The following is an 18667-nucleotide window of genomic DNA, read 5'->3' on the forward strand; positions in this document are numbered from 1 at the left end:
TCCAGGGAAGCTTGACAACCCAACTCATCACACAAAGGCTGAGGCCCAGTGGGGCTTCCTGAGGTCATTGAGTGGTTCCAAGGAAGGGTGTGGGGAGGAGAATGCGCCACCATTGAGACTTGAGACAAGAAATGAGTGGAGGGGGGTTATTGTTTAAATAGTTATGTTTAGCTTTTGTTGGTTGGTTGGTTTGGTTGTTTTCTTTTTTTTTTTTTTGGCCTTCTTTTTGCAAGTTTAGCCAATGTCAAGGGAATGACAGGATAAACTGATGCTGAACATTCTGTGAAAGGTAAACCTCTCCTCTTCCAAGGGAGTCTCCCTGCAAAATGGCTGTTCAGGGAGCAATGAAATCTCTTCATCACATACATGTTTTAGAGGCAGAGTCCAGTAGGAGTTTGGGCTGAAGTACTATAAACTCTTATACTGAGAAGGACTAATATATTTCAGAAGATTTTCAAGATCAGAAGACCTTTCCGGCTGCCGTTTATTGTAGCTGTTTTGGAGTATTATTGTGCCCTTCTCAGTAAGAACCTAGCTCAGTCTGTTTTCCTTTACTCCTAGCAAAATTGAAGAATGTGGATTGAAGGTTGCAGACAGGAGACAGCCACAGTGCTGCACCAGCAATCACACAGGAGCATGTACTCTGCATGCAGGCTACTACTTTGAGCAGTCTTATTGACACAAACTGGGGATGACCTGATTTCCTCTGCACTCAGTAAGGAGTGTCAGGAGGCCTACAAGGAATTTTATAGTGACCAGGCCACTTGCTGAAAATGTTTGTTCAGAAATAGTAATTCATATGGAAACTGCTGTCAGTCACAGCTTTTGCTGTGCTGCTTGTTTAACTGTGTAAGCCTGCATATTGTTGGGGGCTGAGACACAGAGATTTATTTGCACTATGTATCACTGTAATGTTTTGTTAAAGCAATGCTGTGATTACAAGCACAGGTTTCTTCATTTGTTATACAGGAATATCCTGTAACTTCAGAGGCGAACTACAGGAATCGTGATGGTGTTTTTTATACCTCTAGCCTACCAAAATATAGCGAGATTATCAACTGGGCTAGTTGTCCAGGAGGTTGCATCATAAAACAAAGTGAAATTGTTTCACTAGAGGTACAAGTTTGAGGAAGCCACCATTGCTTTCTTGATACTTGTCAATGAAGAATCATAAAAGTTACACGAAGATGATGTTTTATACATTCATGATGCTGTATTTTTGTATACAGCTTTTTCAAATTTATCCTCTACATTTAAAAACAATAAATTTATCAACACTGATTTTGTGATAGCCATAGTTAGAAAAGACAGTTTATTTAACAAGTATACATTTTCTCTGTATATGTTTCTCAGAAGTTGTACATGAGCAGACAGAGGACTTCACAGCATATGTTTGTAATACATCACCATCAGGTTAATATACTTAGGGTCATTTTTTCATTTGTGTGTGGCTGGCTGTCCTGGATCTTCTCAACAGAGTTGTTAAAAACCTGTGAAGATTTTTAAGTTCTTAAAACAGTATTTCAGGGGAAAAAATGTAAAAGTATTTTATAGGCATTGCATGACATTTGCTGGATTACTACACACGTCAAAAAAAAAAAACAAAACCCAAACAAGGACAAGTGAGAGTACTGCAATGACATGATGGAAAATAGCTGGGTTTTTTTAGAGAAACAGACTGTTGAAAAGCACGGACTGACATTAGAAGGAAAGTCATTAATGAACGGAGCTCTTTGCTTCAGTGGATTTAAGATCAGGCCATAGATGGGAAAAGTATAAGTCTGGAATTGTGATACATTTTTATAAGAGTACAATACTCTATGACCAGGTTCTTTAATTATTCCATGCATAGAGAGTTTAATGTACTAGGTTTATGTATTTGAGGATATTTTACCTGATGCAGGGTTTTGATTTAGTAAGTGATACCACAGTGCACTGAAATCACTATACAAGTTACACTTAGCAGAACATAACAATTGACTATATACTTGAATCACAATACAAACATGATTCTTATTTTACTGTTCTTGTGTGATATGCACACTGTTACAATGCTCATTATCCCCAGTTGCTGGGAAGGAATGTGGACTAAAGCCAGCTCAAGCCTTTCTTCAAACTTCTCTTTATCAATTGCTCAGCTTTGGTGCCGTGTTGGGTTCAGCCAGATAAACACTGCCCTGTGCTGGTTTAGCTAACTCAGGAAGACATTCACACTCTTTTGCTAATGTTTTAACTGTTTGATAACAAACATTTATGTAACCAGTCTATCCATGCAACTGACATGTCATTTAACTAAAAATAAAGTAGTAATTTAACTAAAACAAAGGCTGCTCTCATTCAGCTTTCTCTGCAACAGTGGATTTTGTCTGATTTTGGTGGGAACATGTCTGTGTAAGAATGCCTAGCATATTTTCAGATGCAGGCACAGGAGTATTTTTACATGCATCAAGCTATGAAAAATTTGTGAAAAGAGCCCAAATTTTTTTTTTTCCCTTGTGGAAGTTTTTCATCATGAATCTTGTTACTTTCTCTTTTGCAGAGAAGAGTTCATTGCCACAGTGGTATTTTTTTCATATGCGAATCTCCAGTTTAAAATCTTTTGACCTTTCTAAAGTCAATGAGAAGGGTTCTGTTAAGGTCACTGGAGACAGACTTAGTACTAAGGTACAAAGCTGTTAGACATTCATCAAAGCAATATATTCCCCTGGAAGTACAGATCCCATTAGAATCTAATGTTTACTAATATGCAAACTTTGGTAGAATTTAACTTAGTCTCCTAGTCATGTTCTCCTGTTCTTATATATATTTGCAAAATTGTACTGCTGCAGGCAGAACTGAACTGCATTCACGTGAACTTAATTTTATCTATTTGTCTGGGAATGGGACTAAATTGTAAAACAGCTTAATAGACATGGGGCTCATTAGGTGTTCATTATAAGTACATTTTTATAATCAAATCTTATGTAATTTTGTTACTGTAGAATTAATACACTCGTAATGGAAAACATTGTACATTTCTGCTACAATAAGTAAAGGAGCCTGTTACATTTCAGGAAGTCAAACATAAATACCAGAGGTCGGAGACAACTCAAACGAAGTTTTTTATGCCATTGATTTATTTTGGATAATCCCTACAAACACTGTTGTATGTAAGGTGCAACTGTGCTTTTGGACTGAGGCATACGTGTGTCTTCAAATTCCTCTTTCTCTCCCAAGCAAAAAAAGTAAGAGATAGCTGAAAGTCTCACAATATTTATAGCTAGGGTTTGTTAGTGGAATCTGGTTTGCTTTCCTGTGGTATGAATATCAAGTCCCAAAGTAGGAGAACGTTGACCAGGGTTGCCCTTCTAGCAATGCGAAATGTTTAGGAATAAACATCTGCTGATGTGTGCAGTGAACTGATGAGGCTTGAGGCCATGGAGGCGGTCTTGGAATTCCTCTGTGAACAACCATTGAAGTTCAGGTCCCTTGGAGCTGCTCTTTTCTTATGGCTGGTGTGCATGCTGTCTCCATCATTAGTGTCGAACACCACTGTCATGCTGGAGTCCATCCTGGACACAGCGTAGAGGCTGCTTTGCCGTGTGGGGTGAAACCTGGCTGCCTTTAGCTCCAGCTCATCATAGCTGGACACCTCAATGAAGGGGCACCAGTGGAAAGCTCGCTTGAAGCCAGCTCGGAACCTAGGAGGGAAGAAGCCTGGTGAAAGCCTGTGCTTGGCAAGAGCCAGCCTCAGGCCTTCATCTGAAAACATACATGGTGCTGGCAGGGCACTGACTTGGCAATTATCCTGCCCCTACACCTGGGTGTGGTGAAGTCAGTTGGAGTTTCCTTGACTGAAGTCTGAATAGGGTAAAAAAGATGGTAGTAACAACTAATGTTGGTTTCTGATTTTCTATGTGCTTTCCCTGCATTTTAACAGTGGTATTTTCCTCATAATAAATTTCCTGTCCTTTGCCCGTGCTTAAGTAAACAAACACCAACTTTCATAGAACTGTCTTCACAGAAACTATTTTTGATTTGATCTCTGATGAAATCTGCACTTTCATCTTCTTTCAGCAAGAAACTTTGTAACGCTCTTTTCTCTAAAATACTATCCCAGTTTCCAAATTTCAATATCTCTTCTGTGTTTCTCTCTTAAGAGATGCTTTTACAGGAATGGTGTAACGACTAATAATTGTTTGTGTAAAATATTTGGAAAATAATTTTTAATAATTAAAGAGGATCCTAGAAAGTTGAAATCTGAATGTGAGCAATATAAAAACAGGTGTTTTGAGGCTTTAGATTATTAGAGTTTGCAATATTCATACAGAGTTATTTTAATTCAGAGGCAGGGATTTACCATAAAGACCATTATGTTTTGTGTGTATCCATTTCCAGAATAGACGTTTAATATAATAGAGGAGCAATTCCCTATATATCTATGTATAACTGGAAAAATAACACCTTTTCACCTAGACCTAAAGCTTACCTGACTTTCTCACTTGTCTTGCGTCTTTTCTTTTATTCCAACAATCAGCTCTGTTGTTTATCCTGTCTGTAAGTTTTTTTACAAAATGGTTCAACTACCACAGTGATGTCTGCAGTTAAGAATTCAGATGAAGTGTTCAGTTAAAGTTAACTGATCTCACAGAAGTGACTTTTCCTTCCTCAAACTTTTAAGTTTGCCATGGAGTTCTCACATGATGACAATGGAGCAGGTAGGTTGCTATGCAGCATTCTCTGTTTACATGCAGTCCATATTTTGGAAAAATACTGAAAGAACCTCAGATGGAAATGGATTTAGTGATGGGAACTGTAAAACCAAAACATCTTTAAACTGTATTACTTTTCTTGGCACTTTCCATCCTCTTTCTAATTCAGGGCATGTTTTTTTTTCATCTTGAAATAATGCTCTCTTTATCTAGATATGTAATACCCTAATTAGCCTGGAAGATGAAGCTGGGAATGGATGTTCTAACTCTGTCTGATACTAGATCCAGCAGAGACATGAATTTATCTGACTCCCAGCAACAAGCTCTATTTTCCTACTTAATGAAAAGGAAGCAGACATTCTGGCATCTTCATTTCAATATGGACCTTAATTATAAGAAAATTGTTACCAGTATTTCATTCTTGCATCAAATTCTGAACAAGGTGACCTTTAGTGTGTCTCAAAATTATTAATTTTTCTTTGGCTGTATTTTTTAATCCAGACGTTTAATTTTACAATGTGCAAGTGTCAACATAAGCCACATCAGAAATAATTTTTTTTAAGAATGCTTTTGTAACTGTGCCATTAAAAGTTTTTCGAGAAAATGGGGTTAGTTTAGAAGTTTTAGGGTAGTAATTGAAAAATATGAGGCCTCATTCTTCCTTGCCTTTGATTTTTGCAGACACTTACTGAAATCTGGTTTCTGTTGAAATTAATGGAAAATTTGCCATTTGAGTTATGGTTCTGTTCTGGCATGCTAAAATTTTACCTCATCTTTTAGCAGGTGTAAATGATGAAAAGAGGCAGAGAAGGCTGTATGAATTTAGTCATTACCTTGTCCTTTTAAAAGATCATGAATATTAATTGTCATAAGTTATCCTCATCAAGGAGGAAGACTCCAGTGTTTTTATACCAATAAAAACTCATTAGGATTTGTTAACTTCATTTTTGATTAGACTCCTTTTGTCAGGTACTGCATAATCTTTAGCGGGGGTTTAGAATTATCTTGCAAAATTGGTATAAAGTTTGACAGTAATTAAACTTGGCACTGGCTGCTAAGTCAAAAGAGATTTGAAATAATATTTAGGATTACTGATTCATACTGACTGAGTTTGTGAAGTAATTAATTGTTCTTGGTGATCTTTATTTAATAATGCTAGAAGAAATACTGGAGAATAGGGTTGCCAGGAAGATGTTTGTGTAGATCCTGGTCCTACAAGTTGAAATGAAAAACTTGAGTCCCTTCTGTAATGCAGTAGTCTCAGACTATCAAGTATCTGTAAAATGTCACCAAACTCAACAGGTGCAGTGCCTTTGAAATTCCGACCATAATGTGTTGCTATCAAACAATACTGTAATTTAGTATTGAGTAATGAGAATATAAGTCTTTGTATAATATTTATGAGCCTGTTGCAGCTCTCGGAGCACAGCAGAAATCTAATGGTGAGGTATACAAAACACAGTAAATCACGTTTTATGTTACGTCCTTCCAGCCAAACAAAATTGGGGCTGCAGTTAGTGAACATATGGCTTGCACTTTATATTGCTAATGGCCATCTTCTTTATTTTAATCTTTTGCAAACCAAAAAACATTAAACTGCCATAGATTTTTAAATTTTGCAAGTGGACATAGGAAGGACTGGTTTCTGAAAACTGAATTTTGCTCTGAAATTTTAAGTACACCAAAATATTTACTAGAAGTACACCTTTGGTTTTTTGGGATTCTTTTCAAGTACAAACCTAAAGAAAGGTTGGTTTGTTTTTGGTTTTTTTCATTTTTTTTTCTTTCCCACTCACTGAAAACTATTTAAGTGAAAAGTCTATGTCTTTTATTTGATTGAAACAATTTATATTCTTGTTGACATTATGCATCTCGTTTCATAACCAGCTCTTACCTCTTATTAAGACAGCAGTAGATAATGGGATTGTACATTGTAGAGCTCATGGCAAGCCAAAAGCTGGCTAAATAGATTTGCTGAATGTATTTCCACCGATTTAATTGTTGATAGATCCCAGTAACTATGAAGTAAATGTGGTAGGGCAGCCAGCAGACGGCAAATGTCAGCACAACCACAATCATCATTTTTACCACCTGAAAGAAAGAAATAATAATGATATTTTGCCTTTTTTATTTGGACTAGCATTTCAAAATCCATTAATAATTTTCTTGTAATTAATTTTTAAAGTTAGTCAAAGGAAAGATGAATATGCTTTTATATAGTTTTTCATTTTAATCTGACTCTCTTAATTATTTTTTTTCTTGACTGGAGATATTCTTTTACCTAAGAAAAATAACATGAAAATCTTCCCTAACTTTATTTGTATTTATTTTTCCAAGTAGTGTGTTTGCTTACTTATATTCGGCTCTCTAAAATAGCACTTTTTTCTGTAGGCGTAATCATGGCATAACGTTACAGGGTGTTTTATTAGGACCCCTCATTTTGATCTTTATTTACCGTGGTGTGTCTTTTTTTGTGGGCTGAGAGTCTATTTCTTGTCCCCAGTTTTCAGATGTGATTTGAATAACACTAGGTTGTAGGAAATGAGCAACTGCAGCATCCTGTATAATTTCAGAGCCTAACAATTCGCTTGGCTGGTGATCTTTATTTGTTGTTTTCTGCAGGCATCACAACATCTGTTAGCTACTATAGTTTCCAGTAAGCACAAATGAAGAGGAGCTCTGTTTTGTGCTCCAAACACATGAAGAAATCTTGCAAGTCATGTAAAATTTTCACTCCAATCTTTCTCTTTTCAGCTATGTGAAACACTAATCCAGCTACCATTTTCAGTGCAGTATGTCACATGTTTACACCACAGGTTTTCTTTTTGTAGCTAAAATGAAACTAGACATGATAGATCTATGCTGGGAAGTCTCTTGCTCCTTTGTACTTGTGAATACTGAGGAATAACAGGAATTGCTATTAACAGTCCCTTTATTTTCTCTGTACAAGGTGGCATTTCATACTGTTTCTAGTTTTACCTGAGGGAAAAACCAAAAAGCTGAAATTTGCCATACTTATGTGCCTTTGGTTAATACTTTTATAAAATTCCAACTAACATAATTAAATTATTTTCCCTATAAATGTTATGGTGTCCTATCCCATATTACATCTTCCTATGGGAAACATAAAGCAATTTTTCATTTAATAGCTGGCACCAGTTTACAATCTTTCCTGCTGGGTGGGACTGTAGGGTGCAAGATTTTACCTATAAGAATATTTATTATTGCTGATATATATACACTGCTCATCACTTAAAGGTAAAAAAGAGGCATCTGACCACATATACAACATTAATAATAGTTGGTTCTTCTAAAGCACTTTTCATCAGTTAACTATAAATCATCCTGTGATCAGGAAGATCAGTATTATTATAAAGGAAGGCAACACAGCAAAACATTGTATCACTTTCACCTTTCACATGTACATCTGTGTGTCTATATCTAAGCATATATAGAAGTTTATGGGACTATATATGCCATTTTTTTGGGTGGGAGGGAAGAGGTTATGATATTATGTGGACTTCCACTTTCTTCTGCTGGGGACTGGGCACTTCCAGCTCTGCCTTGCACACATTGTATAGATAGAAGACTTAACTCTGTAGTTTTACCACAATACTTAAGCTCTCTGTCTGCTGATTTACAGGTGCACTTTGCTTGTTACTGTGTTCTTATAGATCTGTCAGGAATGGTAAGTGTTACCTCAGCGACTTTCAGGACTTCTGTAATTTCAGAACATTTGAGAGTCTAATTACTTACCTTGATTTAATTAGCAATTCTTGCAGTACCATCTGTGCATGTGAAATTGTTCCTAGAGTTATTAATCATTGGACTATCATAGGTCCTAAATTAAAGGATTTGTGTGTCCAGATTTTCAAAATGTAAACAGACAAACCTCTATTTACAGTTTACATTTCATCTGTGCAGTGCTTGAGAACCAAAACAGTAGAGCTTCCCAGCAACTAATGTAGCTTAATGTGATTGAACACTGTGTCACTCATGCCCCAGAGTTGCTAGAAATCACAGAAAGAGTCCAGGTTGCTCATTTGGCATATTCAATTGTGTTAATATTTTCCAAAAGAAAGTTGTTAGTCTTTTTTCTAACATCCAAATGCTTACTGTCTAGTTTTCTGTGTTATATTGAAGGGCAAGGCAAGCAGTGCTTCAAGAGTCTACTTAGAAGTCTCCTAAAAGCTAATAAACCTCCACAATCTGTACAAAAAATAGCTTTTAGATTTCAGCTGCTGCAAAAATTAACCCTGAAGGAATGAAGTTTTGGTTTATATTGCTGTTAAAGAAAATCTGAAATATTATATTTAAGGGAACAGAAATCCCCAAATAACTTTTACCCTGCAAAGAAAATCAACGGTTTTTATTGTCAAAATTTCAGGCAATAAAATCCTAATTTTGAATGTTTTAACTTTTTAAAGTTTTGAAATGAAAAATGCCAAATCACCCCCAGAGAATTGCATCTTTTCCTGCAAATTTACTGTTTCATTTAAAACAAAATAGTAATTTTTAAAACAGTGAGAGTAGTATAAGATTTTTTGTTGCTGTTTCTGTCTGGAAATCTATGATTAAATATTAAGTCATCATCATTCTGAAAGCAGAAACTTCTGAAGCAAATAGTGGAACTAGATAAAAAGCTAAAGATGATTTTAGATGGGCATTAGCATTTGATTTAATTTGTGAAGTAACAAGTCACTTGAATGACACACAGTGAAACATATTACATTTTTAATCCTTCAGGTTTGCAGCTGTTTTTCATAAATGTAAAAAATAATCTAAAATGTACAGAATCATTTTTCTGTCAACTAAGGCTGTATCAGTCTGCGTTCCACTGACGTGAATGGTGATATACTGATAAATGTATGTCTAGGGGCAGACATAAGATGGTGTTTCCTTATTCATGTATAAAATGGTTTTTCCCTGGATCAAAAAAGTACAAATTTTTCCTGGAGAAAGGGACATTTAAGAAAAGTCAACGTTTAGTTGTCATTTTGAGTATTTGTGCACTTACTGACATACTTCCTAGAAGACAAGTGAGATATTGCAAGTCTGTGTGGTGTAAAGTTGTTGGAAACACAAGGCAATTAGGGTTAAATTTGAAGTCAACCACAGAAGTCGTGAGAGGAATCAAAAAGCCCTAGTCTGTTCTCATTTTGTCATCTAAGAATGACTGTGTGTTGGCAGAAACAGAGGAAAAAAAGAGAATCAGAGGAAAACGAGGGAGATTATTACCAATTTCCTCTTCTCTTTCAGAGAGAGGCACGCATGCTGTGCAAGGCCCTACCTTGCAGTTTATAGCTGCAGTTCTTGTCCATAATGTTGGTCTTCCCAGTATAAAGTTTCATTTATTGATTATATCAATAACTATGAACAGAACATGATTTCAAGGTCTAAAAGTCCAGGGCACCTTGAGTTTACTTGGAATAAGTTCTGATGAACAAGTGCCCACAAACCAATAGGGCAAATAAATTAAACAGACCCACTATGAATTTACCACATAAACCTGATTGTCTTTTCCCAATTCACTAAAGAACCTCCAGTGACACTTCACAGGTCCAACTGCAGAGTATAAAAGACAGCTTCAGTGTTGGGGTTGTTTTTGACTATTTAAACCTGTGACTGGATAAAAAAAAAAGTTCTTTTTAATAAGCCTGTTCTGTTTCACTTTTTTGAGATATTACCATTTTTCAGTTGCTTTTCCTTCTGTTCCGAGTTGCACAGAATTCATTAATAAGGGTTTGCTCTTGTGCATTAGGAAACATTTTCAAAGCAAGAAAATTACTGAATTTAGTTGCTTGGCTTAAAGTCTAGCTCTGTTCCTGCCACCATTTCACCATGGAGCTTTCCAAAGTGTGAATTGCAGTGAAAATCGCTAACCTTTATCCTGGTGGCACCATTTTCCCTGGTGTTCTGTTCAATCTCCCTTTGTGTATTGTGGGCACGAAGCATGACTGGAGGAAAGAGTGTTTTTTCTGTTCTAGGCAATAGTTTTGTTAAAATGAGTCATACTGAGTCTCTGTTGTGCAACCTTCGTGCAAATCTAGAGGCTAGATTGGTAAATGGAAAACCAAAGTATTTGTTTTCTGCGCTGATTTTCATCAACCTGTTCTGCTGATATTGATGCACTGCTGCCTGTGTCTAGTAAAGAAAGTTAATTTATGTGCTTTGTGGTCTTGTTCATTCCTTTAAATCCTTTCTGTCTGAGTAAGAAGCATTCTTTCATTAATGAATGTAATGAGGAAAAAATACCTTTTTTGCTCTTTTAAGTATATAAGTTCATTGGAATTGGAGTTCGCAGGTTTGCCTTTGCTGTGAAACATTTGAAACATTAAAAGTGAAAAGGAACTAGCAGATTCAGTTGCACTCAGAAAAACCAGTAAGTACTTTTTTTCCCCCCCCATACTGTTTTTATTTTGCATGAAGAATAGCTAGAAAAACAGTCTAATTTAGATGTAGCATTGAGAACAACTCTTGAAAGATTAGGAATAAAATATACTTTTCTGAGAGACTCAGTCGCTGCTGGAGGAATATAGCAATTCACATTGCAAGGCATTGATTTGCCAGCAGTACCTAAGACTTGAACCATGCAATCATTTCCTTTTCAATCTTCTCTGCAGCTCCTTATTGTCTTTCTAAGTCATCTTTGATACTGCTGCTTCTACAAGTACAAGAATTTGGCTTTTGATTTTATTTGCACTTTTATCACACAGAACAACTTAATTACTTGCAGAATTTTTACTCCTGGCTGTTATGCAGATAGAAATGAGAAGCAACCAATTTGAGCCCATGGAGTGTAAGAATGTCTTTGTTTACCCTCTCCTGGATGTTATTTATTCATGAAAACAACTTAAACACAGTCCACAGATAATCCCTGAGGATCATAACTTTTGCCCTGTGCTCTTTTGGGAGAAATAAAATGCCACACTAACATTTCACAAAGTGTTTCTTTCAACATGTTAGCATGCAGCCAGTAAATCCACTTCCCAGTCCTGGGGACATACATAGCACTTACGCATGAAGCACCAGAGAGAAAGGAACACAGATATGCCTTTGCTTCTCCACAATGCTTATTTGAAGTGAACTGTTTTTTGTGCCAGAAAAGTAGGATTCAAAGGGTAACTCTAATGGCAGTAGTACAGAAATAGGACTGACTGCTAAGATACCAAGTGCTTTGACAAGCTCAGGGATTTTCTGTGTTCTCTCAGCTCATAGGAAAGGACAGATTCTTAATAGCTGGAGGAGATGCACGTTTAGGAGGAGAAAGTATGTGAGAGCTTGAAAGTCTTTCAGCTAGGTAAGGTACTTGGCAATTCCAATGCTCCAGATAATTTTAGTCTTCTGACTTATGCTTTCCATCTGTTTTTCTCAATTGCTTGAAATAAAGAAACTGTTATTCATTTCAGTTTGCATAATCCCTTGTCGCAAACAGAATTCATAATCATTTACTTTGTTATTTAAGCTCTGAAGTTCAAAAATGTATTCTCTTCTAGTGTGAATACTTTTTAATTAGTTTGTATACTTCCAAATGCTAAAATGTGGGGCTCCCCTCAAACCAAAGCAATTCTGACATTTTTTGTGAGTGGCCTTAGCTACTGCTATTTTTAAATGATGTTTCCCCAAGGTTGCATAGACCACAGGTTTGACAGTGCCTTTGAGTTTCTCTCAACATGTCAAGAAATATCTGTTCCATTGCAAAAAGGGGTAAATATTTTGCTCAGAGTTTTATTTTGCTTGAGAATGCATGATTTTACAAGCATCTGATTGGGGACAAGGAGGAAAAGTTTCCACAAGCTTTATGTTACTTTATCTAAGAAGAGATGTCTAAATTTCTCACAAGAGAGATTGTTGGATATTAGGCAATATGATAATGTCTGCTGCTGAGACTGAGAGTTTTTTTTCTGTAAGCTGGACGACAAGTAAAGGTAAGTGGCTTTGTATCATTGTCTTGGTCTTAAGCATTGAGTAGCATAAGAAGTTTATGTTCTTTAGAAAATGACTCTGTGTGGCTATTGTGGGATTGACATTATTGGGCATGGTTATCTACCTGAGACCTAGTTCTGGGAAAAAAGTGAAAAAGCTGATCTAGTGCTTTTGTACTTAAGGTTCATACCACCACTTATTTTACAGGACTTTCATTCCAGGTAAGGAAGGAATGATGGGACATAATTCACTTCCATGCCTCTAACTAAATATGAGATTTAGTGTGGGGGAAACAAAATAATACTATCTTCTTTTGTTTTCCCAATAGGGGTAGTTAATTCTGAAGTCCACTTTCTGACACAATTCTGAAAGCGTTCTGGAGTCTTTAATCCTCATTGAAGGCTCTCCCAGAACCTTGCCAATGTTTAAATGAATTTTCCATATAAAACTTCTGAAGGAATGGTAGTAGTGAATGTTCTCTTTTGGAAACTAGGTCTTATATATTGGACACTGCAATAAACAACTGATGAATTATGCCAATGAATTATGCAAAAGTTGCATACCATCCTACCTGTGGTTTACTTTATCTGGACTCCTAATAATGGAAGCTGTCCTCCTGAAACTGAGATGGTACCTTTGGTTATCTTCAATAGAGGAGCACAGGCTCTTATTTCATATGGAAAGACTACTTTTTGAATTGTTTTATTTCCAGTTTATTCACCTAGGGCAATTAAATAAGTGATTTATATAATTAGAAGCCATTTGAATGTTTACCATATTTCTCTATAATTTTGGCACCAGAATATCATGGGAAGGAATGCAGATTATTTACTACATAGTTTGAAAAACCTCTTCCTTCTCTTTTCTGTTGATAAGAAAAACCTATGAATTATTCCTGGACTTTACTTGTGTAAATTGGTAGGCAAAATTCTGTTAGGAAAAAAAGCACAGTTAAAGCTATTTTCTTATTGCCATCATAATTATGCATTTGCAGTGGTAGTAGCATCTTCCCTTACAAAGGTTGAAAAAAAATGTTTATTACTACCTAAGGAAAAAAAAAAAGGCAAAAAAATTTAATATTGTCCCATTGTCCCCCAGTCTATTTTCTTTTAAGTTGACTTCAAAGAAAACTGTTAATGTCAGTGATGTTGAGGTTTATATTTTGCATTTGATGCACCTAGTTTATTTTCGTCATTCTGCAAATGGCTGTACAATGTTGTGAATTTATTAGGAGAAGTAGACTTGTGACTCACACACAGAACATTTTGGAAATACTTGGTCAATAAAAAGTGATATATGCTCTGGTCAGTTATTGATGAAAAGTATCAGGAGTGTCATTCTCCTGACAGCATCTACTTTTGTACAGACAAGCATTGCTTCAAGAATTAAGGTAATCACATGACTTGGCCATAATGGTCAACACTTTGGTCATTATTGCACTGGTTTGATACTCCTGTGATATCCCAGTTCTGTGGAATAAGGTATAAGCTGACCCATGCCAGGGTGGCTGAAAGTGTTTCCTAGGAAACCTGCTCTAAAACCGGGAGAAATCAAAAAACTACTATCCACCCCAGCAAATGAGTAATGAAATAAAGCTGCTTTGAATAGGTTATTTACAATGTTGCAGTACAGTAACTTCTAAACAATGAAGTATTTGAGTTAAAGGATTATATTTGTTAGGTGAAGGCATTAATAGACATAACATAGGCACCCCTCTGTGTGTAGGTGTGTAGATTTCTGCTTTAACTCAGAAAAAAAACTGTGCTGAAGTTATGTTTTGTTTTCATATGAAGAGCAGCCTGGAATGAATGCAAAAGTGTGTAAGTGCAATACTGGAACTGCAGTTGTGTTCTGCTGAATATACAGATCTTGGTTCTGAAGTCCTCCAAAATGACTGATCAGATTTCCTGGGTTTTTCACCACACAGATGCTTGGCAGTATTCCAGAAAGATCAACAGACTGAAAACTCATGCTAAACTAATTAGTTCATGACTTCCCTCCAAGGACTCGATGAGGAAGAGATTTCTTATGTGCTCTCTCTTATCTCTTTGTATATATATGTGTGTGTATATATATTTACACACCCATGCACACACAGGACTATCCATGTGGTCATAATTTAGGATATATAATGGGATAACTTTGACTGCAGATTATATAAGACAACAAAAGACCTTTTGAAGTTTCCAAGGTTTGTTTATATGCTGGTGAAAAAATTTGCATACAACTTAAAGAACATACTTTGTCCTTCCTGAATGTGGGATTTTAAGGTTATCTGTCTGGAGGATCAGGTCCCAGACTTGAACTTGGGGAGAACTGCACAGAGAAAATGAAGTCTGTCTTAAAAAACCCAACTCTATAATTTGAAACATGGAGGTCATAATCTCCATGCTGAAAATCTGAATGTTGAAAAGGAGACATTTGACTTTCATTTGTCTTTCTTGTAGGTATCTTGGTTTTATTGTTAAAGAACATTTATAGTTGAATTGAGCAATGCATTTGAAAACACACTGAACTCACTAACATTGGAGTGAAGCATTGTTGAAATTTTTGGTCTGTTAACCTAGTGTTACTTCCCTTCTTAATAAATATGAGACATTACTAAGCAGAAATTTTTGCCCTAGGACTGTCCCTAGACTTAATATTTCACATAAGTTTTCTGCCACCAGTTATCAGAAATAGAAAAATAATGAGGAGAAACATCACAGCAACTGTGAGTGCACAATTCTGAGCGTAATCACTGACCCTGCAGAACCAGTCTCTTAAATCTGCCCCTGACATGGAGATGTTGCCGGCTGTTCTATGGAAAAGTTATAACCAGAAAACTTCCATCAGTTTGTCAGTAAATACTTAAACTGGCAAGGTTTATGCACAGTATAAAGCCACTTTTAGTATTTACTCTGCTTTTACTTCCCTGTGGTTGCTGCTTGAAGCATGGATGATGCCTGTGGAAAGATGTGTTTGTTCACAGTTCATAGCTGATTTTTAGGAACTTGAGACAATGAATGGAAGCTGGCACTGCTGTGGAGTGTTCTGTAGCTATTCAGATATAGAGAGCAGAGAAAGCAGCTTCCAGTAATTTTGTTACATTTCACTGCGTCAGTCGTGTTCAGAAAATGATCAAGAGGTCTGACTTTATTTTTACCTCAGTAGGAAATCTTGTTCAAAATTGTGGGCAAATCATTAAAAAGAGAACAAATTGCTAAAAAAAAAAAAAAAATCCTGAAAAGGAGAACAGGTGAACCCTTTTTTCTTTCAAGTTCTAAGACCATAAAATAGCTCTGTAAAAAATATTTTGGGTTTAACATGCAATGAAAATAATTCCCCTGTACCTCATGTCCCAATCTTTCCCTAGGCAACTTCTAAGCATGTGAAGAGTGAGACTGTGAAATAAAAATTATGATTCACAACATTAATAATTACTTCGCTCATTCCCTACATGTTTAGTAGGTTTTCAGTCCGTATACTCCGTAATAGAAAGAGTTTAACAGAACTTTTTAAAACTTAAACCCAAAGATTATTGGTTATTCTGCCTCATGCTACTGGAAAAAAGTGCTTCTTTGTGTGCATGTGTTTAGGGAGGGGGTTGTACATTGTAATCAATGTGATGATTTTGCAATAATTTAATTAATGGCAAATGAAAATGCCCAAATCAGGCCTTCCTGTCAATACTCTATATTCTTGCTGAGATTTTTGATAACTGTGGGAATGTATTACGGATCAAAATAGGAAAAGATATCTTATTCTGCTAGTATTTTCACCACAAAGATATTCATATGATATTCTGACCCTCATTACCCTTTTGAAGTTTTTCTTAAGAGAAAATAAGCTTTAAAAAAATCCTTTTAGCTGTAATAGCAATTACTTGCAAGTAGAGACTTTGACTATTGTGTTAATACCAATCTGGTGAGTCTGGCAGGGTATTTGTGTTTATGGTTATGGAACAACTGCTCAAAATCTTAGTGGAACACTAACATTTGCAGTCTGGTCCAATAACCTTCTTAATGAGCAGTCATGACTCACACATGCAGAACCATGGAGAAGAGCAGCAGACAGGATCAGCATCTGTGCTTTGTAAGAAGCATACTAAGCAGTGTGTCACATCTCCTAGTGTAACTAATTCCATCTGCAGGGTTACAAACCAAGTTTTAGGCACATGTAAGTTCATGAAGTCAAGCTCTAGCTTTATTAGGATTGTTTTACATCTACCATATTAACAAGGGTTATTTCATGCTTCCCATAAATGATCAGAGTTAAGGATATCATAGTAAGAGGTGCCCTGAAGCAGAATGAGAGGAAACATACCTTTAGTATTAATTTTTGTAAGTAATTTTACCTGTTACATTTCACTACTGAGCATGATTTGGGAAACACTTTGCACTGGAAAGGTAGTTGAGAGAAAAATATTTTTGTTAGAAAGTATTTAATACTAATTTCCCTCTAATCTGGGATATAATCTCTATATACCAGTCTTGATATCTGCCTCATTTAATGTATTTACTGAGGAGTTTTGTACAGCAAAATAAAGGCATGCCAAATAATTTTGATGACGAGACACTTTTAAGCAACTTTGCTGCTACAGAAGCAAGGCAGAGAAAGAATGTGGATGTGGGAGAACTGCAGGAGCAGAAATCCAGCTTTGCAGTGCTGGTCATATACTTTGTATGGTACCAGTAGTGATTGTGTCCCTAGGTGGGGTGGTGGCAGTGACAGATATCACAGAGCAGATCGAAATGGCTGGACTGGTACTGTGCTAGTTTTGGGGGACATTTTACACTGTACTTCCATGGGTAGGATCATACTCAGAAAAATTCTGGCATTTGCTCAATTAAGGGCTAATAAAATTATCTGCTGTGAATTTGTTTGCCTGTTGTGAACAGATGAAGAGGAGACAGATGTTATTGACTGATTATAGCATGACCAGGTCATGCATTTAATGAAAGGAAAAAATGAGATATTAGGATCTTCCAGATGAGGCATTCTCAGTGGAGAACAGAGAACTACCCCTGTGCAGGACCATGGTGACACTACATTGCTGGAATTCCTTGTCTGGTTTTGGTCACTTGTTGCATAAAGATGTTATGTAAAGATGCTATAGAAAAGATCGGAAGCACTTTTTTCATTTATATAACAAATGTAAACAAAACCAGAGAGAAAATGGATATAAAAACATCTGCAGAGGTGACACCACTGAGGGATATTAAGTAATTAATTAAGCTATCTGAAAATAGTGACATAAATAGAGCTGTTTATAAAGAAATTTAGCCTGGAAAAGTGAACTCTAGGATTGGTGAGATTTTTTAGAAGGTGGAGGTTTAAGATGATACCAGAGGAATTCTGTTAGAGTTGCCTGTGGTGACAGGTCTGAAGGCTGGTTCCTATTCTGTTTTCATTTAACATTTAAATTTTGAAAGAGACAAAATCACACTCAATGAGTAAGTGGAGAAATTACTGGACATAGTTCAACATCTTCCAGTGTCTGGCAAACAAAGGACGAGCTTGTTTTCAGGAGAGCCTTTAAAAGCATCTGAGAATTCCTTCTTACTGTTTTTTTTTTTCTTTTTCTTTTTCTTTACATTAAGTAACAAATGTGACATTGTCAAACACAACCATAGATTAAAACTTGCCATGACTCATTGATGTGAAGATCTTCAAAAAGATTTAGTTTCTAGAGTAGTTTCACAAAGTCTGAGGTACGTGACTGTGATTATAACCTTGGAGGAGACTGATTTAAAAGTATGAAGTCATAAAGTCAGACTAATTGCTTCAGAAATTTCTCATTCAATTTTTTGTATTTCACACAGAGGAAACACAGTGTATGAGCATAACAAGCTGACACTTTGTGTGGTATTTTTGTCACACCTTCAGTTGCCTGAGGAATTAATCAGCAGACATTTCCACGTAAGGACCGGAATCTTTAAAATGCATCTCTGTTTCTCTTGATTGTTAGCTGATAACAAAGCAGTGGAGTGTACAGGAGTGGTGCTAGCTGGGTTGTCCTTCAACCTCATATTACTTAGTATTTTTGCTTATTTGAATGTGCTGAACAA

At 36.1% G+C, this 18667-nt stretch overlaps 1 protein-coding gene across 1 annotated transcript in view; it reads right to left on the bottom strand.

The window, feature by feature from the left end:
• Nucleotides 1–218: 218 nt before the first annotated feature.
• Nucleotides 219–18667, bottom strand: part of TACR3 (tachykinin receptor 3) — a 39146-nt gene continuing 20697 nt past the window's right edge. Inside the window, exons 4-5 of the mRNA XM_042049891.1 lie at nt 6586–6782; nt 219–3680 (exon numbers count right to left, since the gene is read on the bottom strand). Coding sequence (XP_041905825.1) covers nt 3365–3680; nt 6586–6782 — 513 coding nt within the window. The 3' untranslated portion in view covers nt 219–3364. The remainder of the gene's footprint in view (nt 3681–6585; nt 6783–18667) is intronic.

Source organism: Corvus kubaryi, unplaced genomic scaffold (genome assembly GCF_017639235.1).
Source record: "Corvus kubaryi isolate FWS band 111438036 unplaced genomic scaffold, C.kubaryi_AGA036_p1.0 71, whole genome shotgun sequence".
Lineage (NCBI taxonomy): Eukaryota > Metazoa > Chordata > Aves > Passeriformes > Corvidae > Corvus > Corvus kubaryi.